At 36.5% G+C, this 16,819-nt stretch overlaps 2 protein-coding genes across 2 annotated transcripts; both read left to right on the forward strand.

Moving 5' to 3' along the window:
- The first annotated feature begins 7,297 nt into the window (after window positions 1–7,297).
- On the forward strand, window positions 7,298–9,580 carry LOC128994992 (GATA zinc finger domain-containing protein 14-like). The gene is made up of 2 exons (XM_054419859.1): window positions 7,298–7,812; window positions 8,959–9,580. Exons 1-2 carry the CDS (start codon window positions 7,298–7,300, stop codon window positions 9,578–9,580), a joined length of 1,137 nt encoding a protein of 378 aa, XP_054275834.1.
- A 5,313-nt stretch (window positions 9,581–14,893) lies between these two features.
- On the forward strand, window positions 14,894–16,813 carry LOC128995002 (uncharacterized). The gene has a single exon (XM_054419870.1). It carries the CDS (start codon window positions 14,894–14,896, stop codon window positions 16,811–16,813), a length of 1,920 nt encoding a protein of 639 aa, XP_054275845.1.
- The last annotated feature ends 6 nt before the right edge of the window (window positions 16,814–16,819 follow it).

The following is a 16,819-nucleotide window of genomic DNA, read 5'->3' on the forward strand; positions in this document are numbered from 1 at the left end:
GTATTACGAATCAACAATAAAATTATAATTATTTTATGAGTCGATCAGAAATCAATGATACGTACCTCCATTTTTATTTTATATGTCTTGGTCTTAAATTAATCCTAGAAAAAAGGCTTTCATTCGAGATTTTGATCGTTTGAACCAGTTAAATGCAAGATACTGTATTACTCAATCAAGAATATATTTCAACACTGCAGAGCCACACAGGGACCTCAAGTATAAAAAAAATCAAAAACCAAGCCATTATCTTACAATATAGCCATTATTAGGCCTATAATGCTTATGATGTATGAGCATAAAGGTTTAGGTATCACATCACCTATCAATCAAATTCCTGCTTTTGTTGACTTTTGTTACACAGAGCTACGCACTTTATTTTGACCTCTATATACAGAACTCAAAAGGAATTTTATTTAGCCGAAACGCACACACCAAGTATTAATGATTATTCAAGTATTTTTGTGACGAGTTCAATAGATTCCTCTGTTAATATCACTTATGGTAAAATATGTCAACACTTGTTTAAGTTGTTGTTCTTGTCTTTACCATTCCTGCAATCTCCTGTTGGAGATTGCAGACGCGTTTTGCGATGTTTTGCAATGTTTTACGCCTACAAAATTAGATGATTGAGGCTATGGCGCCATCGTTGTAAATCAAAGAAGAGTGATTCCCCATAAAGCGTCATTTAACCAGTAATTTGTGACGAGCAGATTTCAATCATCGAATTCCATATACATATCGTCATCGACTAACACAATGAGAATTGCTGGAAGATTATTAGACAGTTTTTCCTATCTCGGTGGACAAAGAGCAGATTTCAGTCGAGCGTGTGATTATGCATAAGATTTATCATCCTATTGTAAAATGTATAAGTCTGTTTTATGTGCATTTCGTCTGGTTACGTTTGATGTCGCTCATGTTGACTATAGGCCTATATAGTTTCGTCTTTTTGTGGTAAATTGTACAGAGAAAGAGAGAAAGATTCAATTTACGTGTGCGTCCGTCAATTAACGGCGCGGCGCCGTCAGGTTAATGTTAATCACACTATTTAACATGCTGACTACTATTACTGATTAAATACGCATATGTACATGTGTATTTTATGGTAAACACACAAATACAGTATTCGTAGGTAAACATAATATTTTTCGTAATTTTGCGTAAAGCTTCACTTCCGATAAACTAAACGATAGTTTTTTTAGTTTTTTAAGAATAACGAAAGTCAATTTCAACAGTGTTTGTATGTGAAGTTACAAACTTTAATAGCGGAAAGGTGTTTTAAGTGAAACAAAATTTTCGTAACATAAATATCTAGTAACTTAGTCAGTACCATATGTTTATTTTTTTTATTTTTAGTAGCTTTACATCAATGTTCTCTAGGAGGGACTCAAATTAAATAGGCCCTAATACATTGGCTTATTTATTTGAACTAAACAGCTTCCCCTATTATTTTCTTAATTTATAGCCCTACACATAATAAGTTTATTGATAAGGAATTAACCTTCACTGAAAGTCAAAATAGAAATCCATTAATGTTATTTTTCTCGGAAAATACTAGTGTAACCAAATCAAAATATCGGTGTATAGTTACCTTCAACTTGATTGAATTTAACCAGTGAAAAGAGACAGTGACAGAGACAGAACCTTAGATTCCTAACGGAAGTTTAATGATGGATACAATAGCTAATAACCAATCAGCACTCCTCGCACGCCGTGGACCCAGGGTCTCCCGTGACGTTCTTTGTATTCCTTTATCATCCTCCGTGTCCTCACCTTTGGCCTCCTCGCTCCTTCCGTCTTCCTCCTCCAGGGAGGGTTTCTTTCAACTGTACCGACAGCTTTCGTCTCTCGCTCTCACTATTTTTACAATGAGTTTGTTCAACTAGGTCAAGCTCTGGGTATTTCCACGTTCATAATAGAGGTCGAACTTAATGACTCGCGTTTTGGATGTGTTGCAGCAATCCATCTCCGGGAGCCAAGCTGCATTTCATCGGAAGAAATACAATCGGTCATTCAAACGTTAGCTCACTTACGCCGAGGATGAACCAGATCAATGACACAGTCATATCCCTAAAACCAAGAGTCGGTAAGGTTGTTTTATTACTTGCTGGGACTTTGGATGCTACAAAATATACCTCTCCTCCAATTGCTGATGTCCAGTAACGTTTAAATACGCTATCATAAACTAGTTTGATAAACTATTATGATATTATCAAAACTAGGGCCTAAAGTGATTCCTAAAACACTTTCTTTTCCAGCCGAAGCCGATACTAGAAAATTAGCAAAGGACAAAAAGGCACCTTTGGCCATGTGAAAACTGTGCCATTGTGCACCATTCTTAAATTTAATCTAATTTTAAAACGACCCATTGTTACACATGGTGTCTCTGAACTTTTAAGGTACAATTCCTGGTCCAAAGGCAAACTAAAATACAGTATTACCGTACGTTAAAAATTTCCAAATAAGAATAGTTGCCTACATCAGCCATTTTGATTTTTACAAAGCAATTACTTTATTTTTTGGTAGCTTTTTATAGTGAACTGAAATTTGGTACATGGGTGAATAACGCAAAGACCCAATTTGAAAACAAATTTTATTATGTGTAGTTTCAAAATGGTGGCCATTTGAAATGTTATAACTGAAATAACATAAAAATACCCCTGACACAGCAGACCTGCAGACTAAGCGAAATTTACATTTGCCCTATTGGATTTTAACTCTAATATCTCCTTTAAAATGTCATTAATTCAATATTTAGTAAATAAGTCAAAAACCCCCTCAGACCCAAGGGTTATCCTGAAATCTTTTTTTTTTAATTCTTAATTTTTAGGTTTAAAAGAACTATAAAAAAGATGTACAATACCACCGTTTTTTTTTATTTATTTTGAATATTTTTATGAAAACCCTGTAACCTATAAGTTAGGTTAAGTTGGGTCTAAACAAATACATAAATAGGTCTTCAACAAAATAGGTGGAGGCCCGTAATATCATTATAACTAGTAGTACCCTTATTCTGCGCGTAACGGGATGAGTGAACAGGAGCGCAACAGTGGAAGAGTCCACCGCACCTAGCCTACTTACCGGTGTCACTGGTGAACACAATGTTATTTGTCTCGTTTATTAATTAACCAAAGTCATTGGTAATAATAGGTAATGGATTTCCAACAGTTATCGATAGGAGGTAAATCCAACGTTCCTGTACAAAACGTCTTTTGATTAAATGAAGCCTATTTCCTTATTTTTGTTATGAGGCCTATCATAAACAAAACTAAAACAAACTGAATGAATCTAACTTAACCTAATTGCCACAGCACGGTGTAAAGGAGTCTTCTTAAAAATATCGTATGGCTTATAATGATGATATATAGCACATACTAACGATAGCGCTATTATATCACCTAAAAATGATTAATAATCCAATAACTTATATTTTTATCTAACTAATGAATCTAAATGCCATAAACGGTTCCCACACTCCGCACTGCTTGCCATTACCACTTCCATCGCCACTACCTGCTTCGTGGACCTGTTTCCCACCCTTCCCTCAGCATTTTAGTATTGCATGTACATTAATCTAACTGCCACAAACTATTCCCACACTCAGAACTTCTCGCCTTTACCACTTCCTTCCCTACTTCCTATGACGTGGACCGGTTTTTCTCCCTTGCCATAGCCTTTTAGTTTTGCAGTTGCATTAATCTAACTGCCACCAACGGTTCCCAAACTTCGCAAAGCTCGCCTTGACTACTTCCTTCATCACTTCCTACGTCGTGGGCCTGTTTCCCACCCTTTCCATAGCATTTTAGTATTGCAGATACATAAATCTAACTGTCACAAAGGGTTCCCACACTCCGGGCTGCTAGCCTTGAATACTTCCTTCACCACTTCCTACGTCGTGGACCTGTTTCCTTCCCTTTCCATCGCATTTTAGTATTGCAAATAGATTAATCTAACTGCCACCAACGGTTCCCAAACTCCAAACTGCTCACCTTCAACACTTCATTCACCACTTCCTACATCGTAGACCTGTTTCCCTCCCTTCCCATAGCATTTTAGTATTGCCGGTACATTAATCTAATTGTCACAAAGAGTTCCCACTCTCCAGACTGCTAGCCTTTACTACTATTTTTTTCATCACTTCATACGTCGTGGACCTGTTTCCCTCCCTTCCCATAGCATTTTTGAATTGCAAAATCATTAATTTGACTGTAACTGTAACAAAGGGTTCCCACACTCCGGACTGCTCACCTTTACTACTTCCTATATCACTTCCTACGTCACGGACCTGTTATCCTCCCTTCCCATAGTATATTTGGATTGCAGATACCTTCGTCATAAACAGTTCCCACACTCCGGACACACTCCTCGCCTTTACTACTTCCTTCATCACTTCCTACGTCGCGGACCTGTAAGTACTTCTGTTTTTGTTTGTTTTTTTGCTTTTTTTAAGAGGTTGCCGGTCTCTTTTACCCTTGCATTTTCCAGTCCGCATAGACTAACCGCCCGTGCGTGGATCGTACACAGCGAAGCAAGGAGTGAGCCGGTACAGTACAAAGGTGATCTGTACTGATAAAATGTTTTCGGCAGTGACCAGGATCCGAACCCACAACATCGCTGCCTTGGGCCCGAAGTCCGCGACGCTACCGACTGAGCCACCGACTCACTAACTGTATTGTGAGTTCCCCTTAGTGTATCCAGTAAATCTGATATGCGATCAAAGAATTCATCATATTGATTACAAGGTGGTCTATACACTGCGACAATCAGATATTTCTCAGAAGGATTGAGGATAACTGAGGTAGCTGCAAACTCACGGATGGCTTCTACCCAAAACTGTTCGCAGCTGAGAGCTTTACATTCTACATTTCCTCTGCTCCATATACGACTACACTTTCATTCATGTTACGCCTCTTTCACACGACGCGGCACAGTCCGGCAATTCGCCACACGGCACGCGAGTTACTCATGGGAAACTCCAGATCCACTGGGGCGGAGCCCTTTTGACGGATCTGCACCAAACTTCACACAAACCATCCTTGAATAATGCTTAATAATGCCTGAAAGTTTCATTACAATCTGTCGAGCGGTTTCGGAGTCCATAAAGGACAAACAAACAAACAAACATACATACATACAAACAAACATACATTGGATTTGATATATATAGATACAATAGATATTACATACGGTTACCTGGTACTTCTTTTTTTGTAGCCGAAAAGGAGGGATGCAAATGCCATAGCGCTATTGTACTGTCTTATATTTTTCATCACCGAATAAGATGGTAGCAGAGCGTGGTTAAGTGGTTGTGGTTTTGGTCCCTTGTTGTGAACTTCACAGTTAATGACTGGGTGACTTAGAGATCCAATCACTGAATGATATTGTATGTAATGTATGTTTTTGCCAAATTTTGAAGTTTCTTCATGTTTTAGTTAAATTTTCATTTTATGCTAACTTTCTGTTTTACCGTACCCTAAGATTACCCTAAATCTACCATTACCCTAAAATTAGTAAACTACCCTAGAAAAGGGTAACTACCCTAAAAGTGGCAACACTGCACTAAAGTAACAGTTGATCACTTGTTCAGTCCAGTATCCAGTGCTCCAGTCAGTCCAGTTCCAGTTTCAGGTTTCAGTTCAGTGGTTTCAAGTCAAACGGTGCATCTAAACCACGATCATCAGATGATGCCCCTTTTGGCATGAGTACAAAAAATAAGAATACATTCAGAGACAAACTTTTTTGTTTATACCTATTTAAATTTTCTGTAACTTACAAAATGTTAATGGAATAAAGAGATTATTTCATTTTTTAGCGTTTGGTCGATGTTTTACTAAATATAAATGTTTTTCTCCTATTTATCGAAATTCTTTTGACATCGATGTTTAAAGGCCGATATGACTATCGATACTAATATTGATGTTACTGGTTTGATGTCCCAGGACTAAGTCTACGATAGCAGAGGCAAGAGCTCAGCACAATGCATGTTCGTCCACAGGTCCACACCTTAGGCGACGAGGCGGCCGCGGCTGTGTCCTCCTAACTAATCCCCTCCACGGAGGCGCTGTGCCTTCCCTCACGCGCCTGGCCGAGGAGCACTCCAAGCTGCTGTCGGTTCAACTGAAGTAACGCAGGTTTGCCGTGTAGGTAGTGTAATATTTCATTTCATTTCATTCATTATTTAGTATTAAATTTTTTTTAATGTTAACTTTTATTCATACACCTAATAATCACTCCTCAGAAAGGCTGCCCTAATATTCATTTTCCTAATTTCTATCATTTCATTAATATGTTCAATTAATCATTAATAATATTCATTCCATAGCCTATATTTTTTTTTTCAACACCCACAACCTAATTATTTATTAAATATGTAAGAGAATTGCAATACATCAAAATTTCTTATAATATAATTTCAAAATTAGTCCATAAGGAATCAAAATTTAAGAAGCAGTGAAAGTGATCCCATGTGTTCAACAATCAGTGATGTGAACATTGGAATTGAGAGAGAAGGAAGCCATTGAGAAGTTGAAATTATTAGAAGAAGGACTCAACATTTTTACCAAAGTTAAATCAAATTCATTTATCAAGAATCAAGTTCATTTCAAGTTTCAAGTTATATCATATAGTAGCCTAAACCTCAAGAGCCTCAACTCAATCATTATCTTCAAAATTAAGTATAACCTTTTCTTTAAACTCTTTTAAATTTTATACTAATTGGACTTACCTTTTGGACAACACCAAAATTAGATTTTCCATTGTTGAGATTGTGTAAATTTAACACTTTAATTAGGCCTATTTGGACGCTATTAAATTTATTAATTATCAGTATTCAAGCCAGCACGACACCCTACCCTGAGATAAATCACATCTAAATTATTTGAACCTTCAAGTTATTATTCAAATTTATCTTTTATTTCAATTTAATTTTAACCCCATACAACATTGTCAATCCTTTCATTGTAACGTCAAGCCTTTTCTCATTGCATGTTAATTGTTCATTTGTTTAAATAAAACACCTTTTGTAATCCTTATCTTTGTTAACTTTAAACATTTATAGAATAGGCCTAGCCTAAATGAATATTGTAAGGTGAGTTTACAAATTGGCGCCCAACGTGGGGCTTGAATAGCTCATTAACTTTATTGCAATTCTCACCATAACTAGCCTATAAGTTTGTTAGATTTAAGAGTTTGCATTGTTAATTTGTCCCGTAATTGCCCCTGTTTCCCAAAATAATCAACACAACAACATCGCATATTTAATAACCACGCATGACCTAACACATTTCACATTAAAATGTCGGAAAATAAGTATAATTTACGGCCTAAACGAAACTACGCGTCTCTGGATAGATTGTCGAGTTCTTCAGACGACGACGACATAAATGACAGAACACACGGCAGCCATTTTGAGCAACAAGCAGAACAACAACAAACCCGAGAAGAAGCCTCAAATTTCAACGACTACCAACCGTTCACCGGATCCATTGACCAATCAGACAGCGTTGATCATTCGACTTTAACCGGTTTTGTTCCGCCACCCAAACTGCCTCTTCTAGCCGAAACGCCACCGACCAAAAACACAGTGCCGTCGTGCCGAATGCAGCCGGACTTAAACGACGTTCCCCGAACCTCGACAAATGTGATGATAGACGATATTGCAGACAGCCGTCGAACAGCTGATATCACTCAAACACAGTCTCAGTCCGTTCATAATGTGAATCACGAGCTCCTTACTCATTCCAACACTTCAACTGATGAATTAAACGTCACAAATCCTCCAGTACAGACACCCACAATCGATATGAACATGTTAGTTAACCTTATGACCAACTTGAGTAATAAGTTTGAACAAACCAGTGCTGAATTAAAGTCAGAAATAACTGCAGAATTAAAGTCAGAAATCCGTGAAACTAAAAACGAAATCCGTGAAACTAAATCAGAAATCCAAGAAATAACAAAACTGCAGATTAATCAAACTGAAGCTAAACTAATTCAAACCTTTAACAATAAAATAAACGAAACCTACCAAGAAATCCAAGCTTGTAGAAACGCATTTGAATCGCAAATACGTGAAACTAGAGAAAGTCAAATTGAAATAAAATCAGAAATAAATGCCATAAAATTAACACAAAGTATTTTAACTGAAGAAACAGCTAAATTAAATGATCGGCTAATGTTAAAAATTGAAGACTCTCAAAATCAGTTGAAGCAATTTGTTGTTAATAGCATATCAAAACAACAATCTAATTCAGAAATAGAGCATAACAAATTCCAAGAACAAATAATCTCAACAGTAAAATCACAGTTAGAAGAACATAAATCTAATTTTGAGCAGAAAATAGAAGAAATCACAGTTAAAACACAACTTGACAATGAACGTAACTCAAAAATAAATTTAACTGCCCTACAAAATTAAGTATTGCCTAAAATCACCCGACAAACTAGATTAATTGAAACACAACAGCTCGAAATTCAAACTCTCAACCAAAATTTAATCAAATGTGAGTCTGAAGTAAACAACTTAAAGCAAGCTAACCCAATAAATGGACAAGCAGGTGCGATTCAAGTAATCTGTAGCGGTAATGAGAACAATGATCGTCAATTGCCGAAATTTAATGGACGAAGCGGTAACCCAATGGAATATCTGCGCGAACTTAAGCGATATTACGAGAGAGGGATCGAAAGGAATATGAACTGCGATCAAACTGAATACCTTAAAGACCTATTGGAAACGTCATTTGAAGGACCCGCATCCCGATGGTTACAACTAATCAGATCAGACATTCTTGATTGGGACCATTTTGTTAAGGAATTTGAGTGCAAATATTTGAGTCAAGCCGTCCAAAGAGGAATAAAAGCCAAGATTGAGTCTGAAAAATATCGAGCTAATGGAACTTTGAGCCGTACGGAATATTTAACCGAACGTGTACTTTTATTGCAATCCATCTCCCCTAGTTTAAGTGAAGAGGAGATCGTATCATTATTGGCAGAGCGATTCGATCCAATCATCCAGGATAGTGTTAATGTGCAAAATATCACCACAATAAGAGCCATGGAACGACTTCTCCAGAAGGATGACATTCGAGACGGACCGAAGAAAGTTAAGAGCTACAACAACAGTCACCAGAACAGCAGACCCTCTAGCCCTAACATACAGAACCAGCAACGTTATCATGATCGATTTACCAACCAACAAGCTTACGTGCCCAAGATGAACCGCCAAAACTACCAACACAGCGATAATCATGCACAGAACAACCAACGTCATTGGAATCAACAAAATTACCGATACAACGGAAACAATGGTAATGAGTACCAACAGTACCAACGGGCACACCGAGACAACAAACCGTACCAGCGTGACCACTACCCGGACCGGAACTATGGCCAAAACTACAATTATAATCGGAATCATCCTACTAAGGAACAAAACCAAATATGTGCGATGTTTAGACAAAATCCCAACTTGTCTATTGCCCCGACTGCTCCACCCATGGATCCACAATTAAACAGCCACCATTCAAGTTCTCGTGTTTCACGATCTCCACAGAGGTCGGAAAACCACTCGGCGCTGTAGATTACGGCCGAGAAAGAATTATGTCAACTGATTCTTCATTGAATACAGCGCCAAAATACGAAATCCTCGGTCAATCTAGGAATCATATACTTAACCATATTCAGACAAATAATATGTTATGTGATAAAAACTTTCTCTTAGAAGATGAATCCGAAGCTAATGTCAACAAAAATTACATTCAAATTAACTGCCCAGAAATTAACATAAAATTAAATAACATCAACACAAATGCCTTAATTGATTCAGGTTCGTCAGTTACATGTATAGCCGAATCATGGTTTCAAGAAAACAGAATAAACCTACAACCATTTGAAGAACTCCCTGTAAATAATACCGTTATAAAAACTGCTGTAGGAGAAAAGAGTAAGCGTGTTTCCCGAACAATATATGTCCCAACCACAATTAATAAACATACCGTGCTTACTGAATATTTGATAGTGCCAAACTTAATAAAGCCAGTCATCCTTGGAGTCGATGTACTATCCGCCCTTAAAATGGATTTGAATTTTAATACAAATGAAATCAATATGCAAATCAACAATAACAATGTTACAGTGAAGTTTAATTTGTGTCATCATGAAGGACAAATATGTCAAATAGTAGTTAATAATAGCCATAGGCCAAATAATAATATAAATGATAATTTTTATAATATGATGTACAATAAGTACCATAATAGTATAATATATATGAGTATGATAGCACAACGCACAACTTCAATGATCAACAAAGTAATCCACTAAAGGACAGCACATTGACATTTGAGGAGATTAATACATATCACCAAACACATCAATAAGTAAACTATTAAATAAAATGTAAAAACGTTTTCTCTGAAGAATGAAGATATCTTATTCAGACCTTATCACATATCTGCTTCAAAATGATCGTAGAAGAGGAGATAGAAAATAGTGAAGAAGATCTCGGTAACATAAACTCTCAAAACATTGTGTACATAAAATCCTATTCAATCCATATTAATCAAGTGTCATAAATTATGGAGGAGATCGTCATGAACCTTAATCGCAAGTGCGTGTACCCTTTTCCCCATTTCCCAAGTGAAAACTGTGAGAACATATCCTTAACATTGCTTCTATTGCTATTTCCCTGTGTCAGGTCATGAACTATCTTAACCCTCACTAATTTCCCCATTTATGTTTGTTCCTGTGTTTATGTAAATTTAGATTAAGAAGTTTTTAATCATCATCATCCAAAAATATCAATCATTTAATGTGACCCATAACTAGCTTTAAATATAATTCATACTAAATGATTCATGAATTCCATTTCATATTCGTTCGAAATTTGTCCTTCATTCCATATCATACAAATTTCTGAGGAGATAAATTGTAATATTTCATTTCATTTCATTCATTATTTAGTATTAAATTTTTTTTCAATGTTAACTTTTTTTCATACACCTAATAATCACTCCTCAGAAAGGCTGCCCTAATATTCATTTTCCTAATTTCTATCATTTCATTAATATGTTCAATTAATCATTAATAATATTCATTAGTAGAAATCCCCCGCATTGAGCCCCGCGTTCTGATTGGTCGAGAGCTCGATGACGTCACAAAGATGGCGGAAGGAGTAGGGCAAAAAGTGTTTGGCGGGAGCTGGGATGGAACCTGGTCCGGCGGCATGAGAAGCCGAAACGCTAACCACTGAGCCACGGCGCTCGATGTTAGACTTTGTGTCGAGGTCGTATACGAGGGCCGGCTTCGAGGGCCGGCATCGGGGGTCGGTATCGTGGATGTTTTTTTTTCTTTGGCACGAGATGATCGTGGTTCTGCTTTTCTCCACCAGAGTGTGCTGATATCGTCTGTTTTGGGAAAAAAAGGTGGTTCCGTCCTTCTCCACCAGAGTGTGTTGATACCTAGGTCGACTGGTCTCTAAACCTATTGTTTTTGTTTATGGTTGTATTAAATTGATTGTGGTTCTGCTTTTGTCCACCAGAGTGTGTTGGCACTGTTTGATGTATTTTGTGACTATCTCAGATTATACAATATGTTATTGTTATAGTTGTACCAACTTGGATGTTTCATAGTCCTACCCTCAGGCAAACTAATAATATTTCTGGTATATTATTTGCCTTGACTTATATGTTATTATCATAGTGATACCAACTTAATTATTTCATAAGCGTAGGTTAAACAATCAATGTTGATTACAAATTTGCAATAATATGTATAACAAAATGTTCTATACCATCTTTTATATTTTACTGTAATCTAAACTGTTTACCATTATATGTTACTAACTGCACTAGTTTTGCTAATATAATTAGTTGTTGTTGTTATTATATATATATATATATATATATGTAATTTATCAAACTTGAGAGATATCTGGGTTTTAAGGAATGAAACTACAGCATACATATACAAATAATGTTTCTTTTTATTTAAAAAATAGTAAATTTATGCTTCTACCAGACATCCCTGTACATTTCAATCGAAACCCCCCTTTATTAAAATTTTCAATCTGCTCGTCTGAGAGATGGGTCACAAAACGCTGAGGGAGAAATGTTATTGCTGGTCCTCCACCATCAGGTAAGGTTATCTCAGCAACGACTGATGGTCCAAATTTGCTGTCCGTTCTCTTCATAGATGTTATAGGGTATCCTTCTTTAGCAGTGAGCTCCTTACAGCTGTATTTTGGAGGTCCCTCATACTTTTCCAATTCAGCCAATTCACTGAGCATCTTATCCATATTCTGTAACAATTTGCAAACTAATGTATTTCTGTATTTAACCATTTGTTTTAGAGATAAAAAGTTAGTACCGTCTGAGCAAGAGTTAATTCTTTCTTGACAGTCTTGGTGTAAGCATGATAATTATCGGCAGTAGCAGTTGTAATGTATAGGTTATAAAACTAAGAATTGTTTGGTACCTAATCAATATGTTAGAAAATATATATAAAAAACGTGTACGTTTTGCTGATCCACTTGTTACCAATGTCTACTTATTGCCTGATGAAGAAAGGAAATCAGTTTGGGAGATGGTGGCTAGAGATAGAGTTCGATTTCAGAGAAGAATAAAAGAAACAGGTGAAATAATTTCAAAGGTACTTATAATACCTCGTAGTTAATAATAATATATCAATAATATAAAGGACAGGACAAAATTAAAGTTAAAGTTAAAGATCGAAATATTAATAAAATGTGTTCAAATTACTTACGTAAAATTTGCGTGGAAGTGCTTGAAGAGATTGTAGAGACAGTAGAACGCTGTAGCTTCGAAGTAAGACGTGTACTGTGAACTGTGGTGGTACGATCGTTTATATAGTGGGGAGTTGGCGCGCTTTCCGGTTGACCAATCCCGTGGTAGAACTGGGTGTGACGTACACTATATAGCGCGCGAGTTTCAAATGTTGCGTCAATAGCTGTTCACTAGTTTCTCTTTGAGTGTACGAGTGGCTGTTTGATGGTGAGTACATATTTGTAGTTTTTACTATGGAACCTATTCATATCGTTAGAAGCCATGATACGTATGTTAGAAAATTTAGAATGTCTGGAAGAAAAACCATTTTTAAATTTAATACACCACCGGCTGGTTATAATGAACTTGATTGGATCAAAAGTGGTTTTGCTCAGTTGGTAGAGGAAATGAAACGTGAATGTACAGGGACGAATGATTATTTAGGATTTACTTTGAAAAGTTTGAATTTAAAGAATAAGGAACCTGGATACGTTGCTTTTAGACCATCAGAGGAGGTGAATGATGATGTTTTGTGGACTATATTTGGGGGTATTATACAAAGTAATGAAGAGTCTGTTACATCTAGTGATACATTTATAGTGGAGTGTACTAAAGTTAGTCTACCTGTAGGATCTGGGGGTCATAAAAGATCAGGTTTCTATAACAATTTTTCAGAAGAGTGTCGTAGTAGAATTGGAATTGTTACAATTAAAAACATAGATAACCTGTGTTTAGCTCGAGCTTTGGTAGTTGGAAAGGCTCATGCTAAAAATGATCCTCTTTACAAAGCAATCAAACAGGATAAGGGTAAAAGACAGACGTTGCGAGCTGAAAAATTGTTAGCAAAAGCTAGGGTTTCAATACCTTTAGAAGGAGCTGGCATTAGAGAGTTAGAAAAGTTACAGTCTCATCTAAAAAAATACAAAATAACTGTTTATAACTACAATACGAGAGGTAGAGAGACCTATTTTAGTGGTGACAATGCTGATGCAAAACTAAAAATCAACCTTCTTTTTAATGAAGGCCATTTTAATGTTATAACTAGTTTAACATCAGCATTTGCCTGTAAATACTATTGTGAGGCTTGTCATGTTGGGTATGAAAAGCAAAATGAACATAGATGTTCATCATTGTGTTCAGCCTGTATGGTAACCTCACCGCCCTGCAAACTGGAACATGATGGTATTACTTGTCCTGACTGTAACCGTCATTTTAAAAACCAAACCTGTTTTATTGCTCACCAAAAAAACATTTGTTCATCTGTAAAGAAGTGTGGGGAATGTAACCGGATTGTAAGACCCAAGGGTAGAAAACAGATCCATGTGTGTGGAGAACAGTTTTGTAAAGTATGTTTAAAATATACTGATCCAAACCACAAATGTTATATGAGAGTAGATTCAAGTAGACCTAATGCAAAGAGCTTTTTATTTATATTTTTTGACTTTGAAACTCGTCAAGATGAAAACATTCAAGATGATCCAGAGAAAAAACTTCATGTTGTAAATCTTTGTGTTAGCCAACAGTATTGCTGGCAATGTATATCAAATGATGATGACATTCACTGTGAAAACTGTATGATCCGTCAAAGAGTGTTCAATGTGAATCCTGTAGAAATGTTCATGAACTATGTAATGGAGGCAAAAAAGAAATTCAAATCCGTTTGTGTAATTGCGCACAATGGGCAGGGCTTTGATTTTCAATTTCTGTTAAAGTATGTGTACAATGAGACAAAACACAGTCCAAAATTGATTTCAAGAGGGACAAAAATCATCCTAATGGAAGTTGATAATGTAAGATTTATTGACTCTATTAACTATTTTCCTATGGCATTAGCAAACCTCCCAAAATCATTCGATCTTGGCCCTGAAAAAAAGAAGGGATACTTCCCACATCTTTTCAATACTTTGAGCCACCAAAACTATGTCGGACCTATCCCTGACAAAAAGTATTACTGTCCAGACTCTATGTTTACAAAAGGGTATGAAAAGTTTATAGAATGGCATAATGAGCAGGTTGTAAATAACTACACCTTTGATTTTCAAAAAGAAATCCTAGAATATTGCATTTCAGACGTGGACATCCTGGCTCAAGCCTGTATTAAATTTAGGACGATGTTTTTAAAAGAATGTAACGTAGATCCATTTTTGGAAGCAGTAACTATAGCAAGTGCTTGCAACTTAGCATTTAGAAGAAACTTCCTCAAGCCAGACACCATAGGTATTATTCCTATAGGTGGTTATCGTCTTGCCGATAACCAATCTGCAAAGGCTCTACAGTGGTTGGCCTTGGAAGAGGACAAAAGAAATGTGAGGATTCAACATGCTGGCAACAGCCGAGAATTTAAAATTCCAGGCATTGGAAAGGTTGACGGGTTTGATGGAGAAATAGTTTATGAATTTTATGGTTGCTATTTCCATGGATGTCCGAAATGTTTTCCATATAAAAGAGAAGAACCTCTTCAAGATGATCTATCAGACAGTTTACACTTGCGGTACGAAAGAACCATAGAAAGAACAGGAAGGATACGACAGCAGTTTGATGTAATAGATATGTGGGAGTGTGAATTTGATGATTTGAAGAAGAGAAATAAATTGCAATATCTTAACAATATCCCGATTCTAAACACAATCCCACTAAACCCGAGGGATGCTTTTTATGGGGGCCGAACCGGAAACTCAAAGACATACTATAAGTGTAAGAAGGAAGAAGGAGAACAGATATTCTACGTAGACATTTGTTCTCTCTATCCTTGGGTCTGCAAATACGGTATGTTTCCTGTAGGACATCCTACGATATTTGTTGGTGATGAAGAATGTCTAAAGAGAGGAATGGAAGCTGAAGGACTTCTTAAATGTAAAATTCTACCCCCTACAAATCTTTATCATCCTGTATTACCGGTGAAAATGAATGATAAATTAATGTTTGTCTTGTGTCGTGTGTGTGGAGAGAACTTGTCATCTTCTGGAGAGTGTCACCATGGAGTGGAAGAGAGAGCTTTGGTAGGAACATGGACTATGATGGAAATAAGAAAAGCTGTAGAGAAAGGCTACGTAATTCTAGAGCGATATGAGTTGTGGCAATATGAAATGGCTACTTTTGAAAATGGAGGTTTATTTACAGAATTCATCGACAAGTTTTTAAAAACCAAGCAAGAAGCTTCAGGTTATCCCGACTGGTGTAAAACAGAAGAGGAAAAACAACGATACATAAAAGACTACTTTGACCATGAAGGAATTTCATTAGATTCTGACAAAATCGAGAAAAATGAAGGGATGCGCTCGCTTTCCAAACTTATGCTCAACTCATTTTGGGGCAAGTTTGGACAGAGGCAAAACCAGACCAAAACGTTAGTGACTAGGGATCCTAAGGAATTGTTCAACCTCCTAGTTAGTCCAGTAGACCAGATAAACAGAATTAAAGAGATCAATGAAGAAGTTGTCGTTGTAAATTGGCAGCATTTAGAAGAAGTTGGCGAATGCTTAAGAACTGTCAATGTGGTCTTAGCAGCTTTCACTACAAGTCAAGCCAGACTAAAACTATATGAACACCTTGAGAAACTAGGAAACCAAGTGTGCTATTATGATACAGACTCGGTTATCTACGTCTATAGACCAGGATTATATAAAATACCTGTTGGAGACTACTTAGGGGACATGACTGATGAGTTAGCTAAAGATTATGGACCAGGCTCATTTATTGTGGAGTTTTGTTCTGGTGGTCCCAAAACCTATGGATATGTTGTTTATTCCCCAGTAACAAATGAGTATAGAGAAGTTTGCAAAATCAAAGGTATCACCCTAAATTTGTCTGCTAGTAGAAAATTGAACTTTTCATCCCTAAAAGCTATGATTTTAAGTGAAACCAGTGAATCAGTACCAATTATAGAAAGTAGAATTAGAAGAACAGAGAGTAGAGATGTGGTAACAATTGTGGAGAAAAAGGATTTCAAAATAACAGGTCCTAAGAGAAAACACGATGGTGATCATGACACTTTACCATATGGATACAAAAAACAATGTAAGACTCCATAAGCGGGG

Source organism: Macrosteles quadrilineatus, unplaced genomic scaffold (genome assembly GCF_028750875.1).
Source record: "Macrosteles quadrilineatus isolate MER2022 unplaced genomic scaffold, UCM_ALF_1.0 Scaffold_1__1_contigs__length_201487025, whole genome shotgun sequence".
In the NCBI taxonomy this organism is placed as follows: domain Eukaryota; kingdom Metazoa; phylum Arthropoda; class Insecta; order Hemiptera; family Cicadellidae; genus Macrosteles; species Macrosteles quadrilineatus.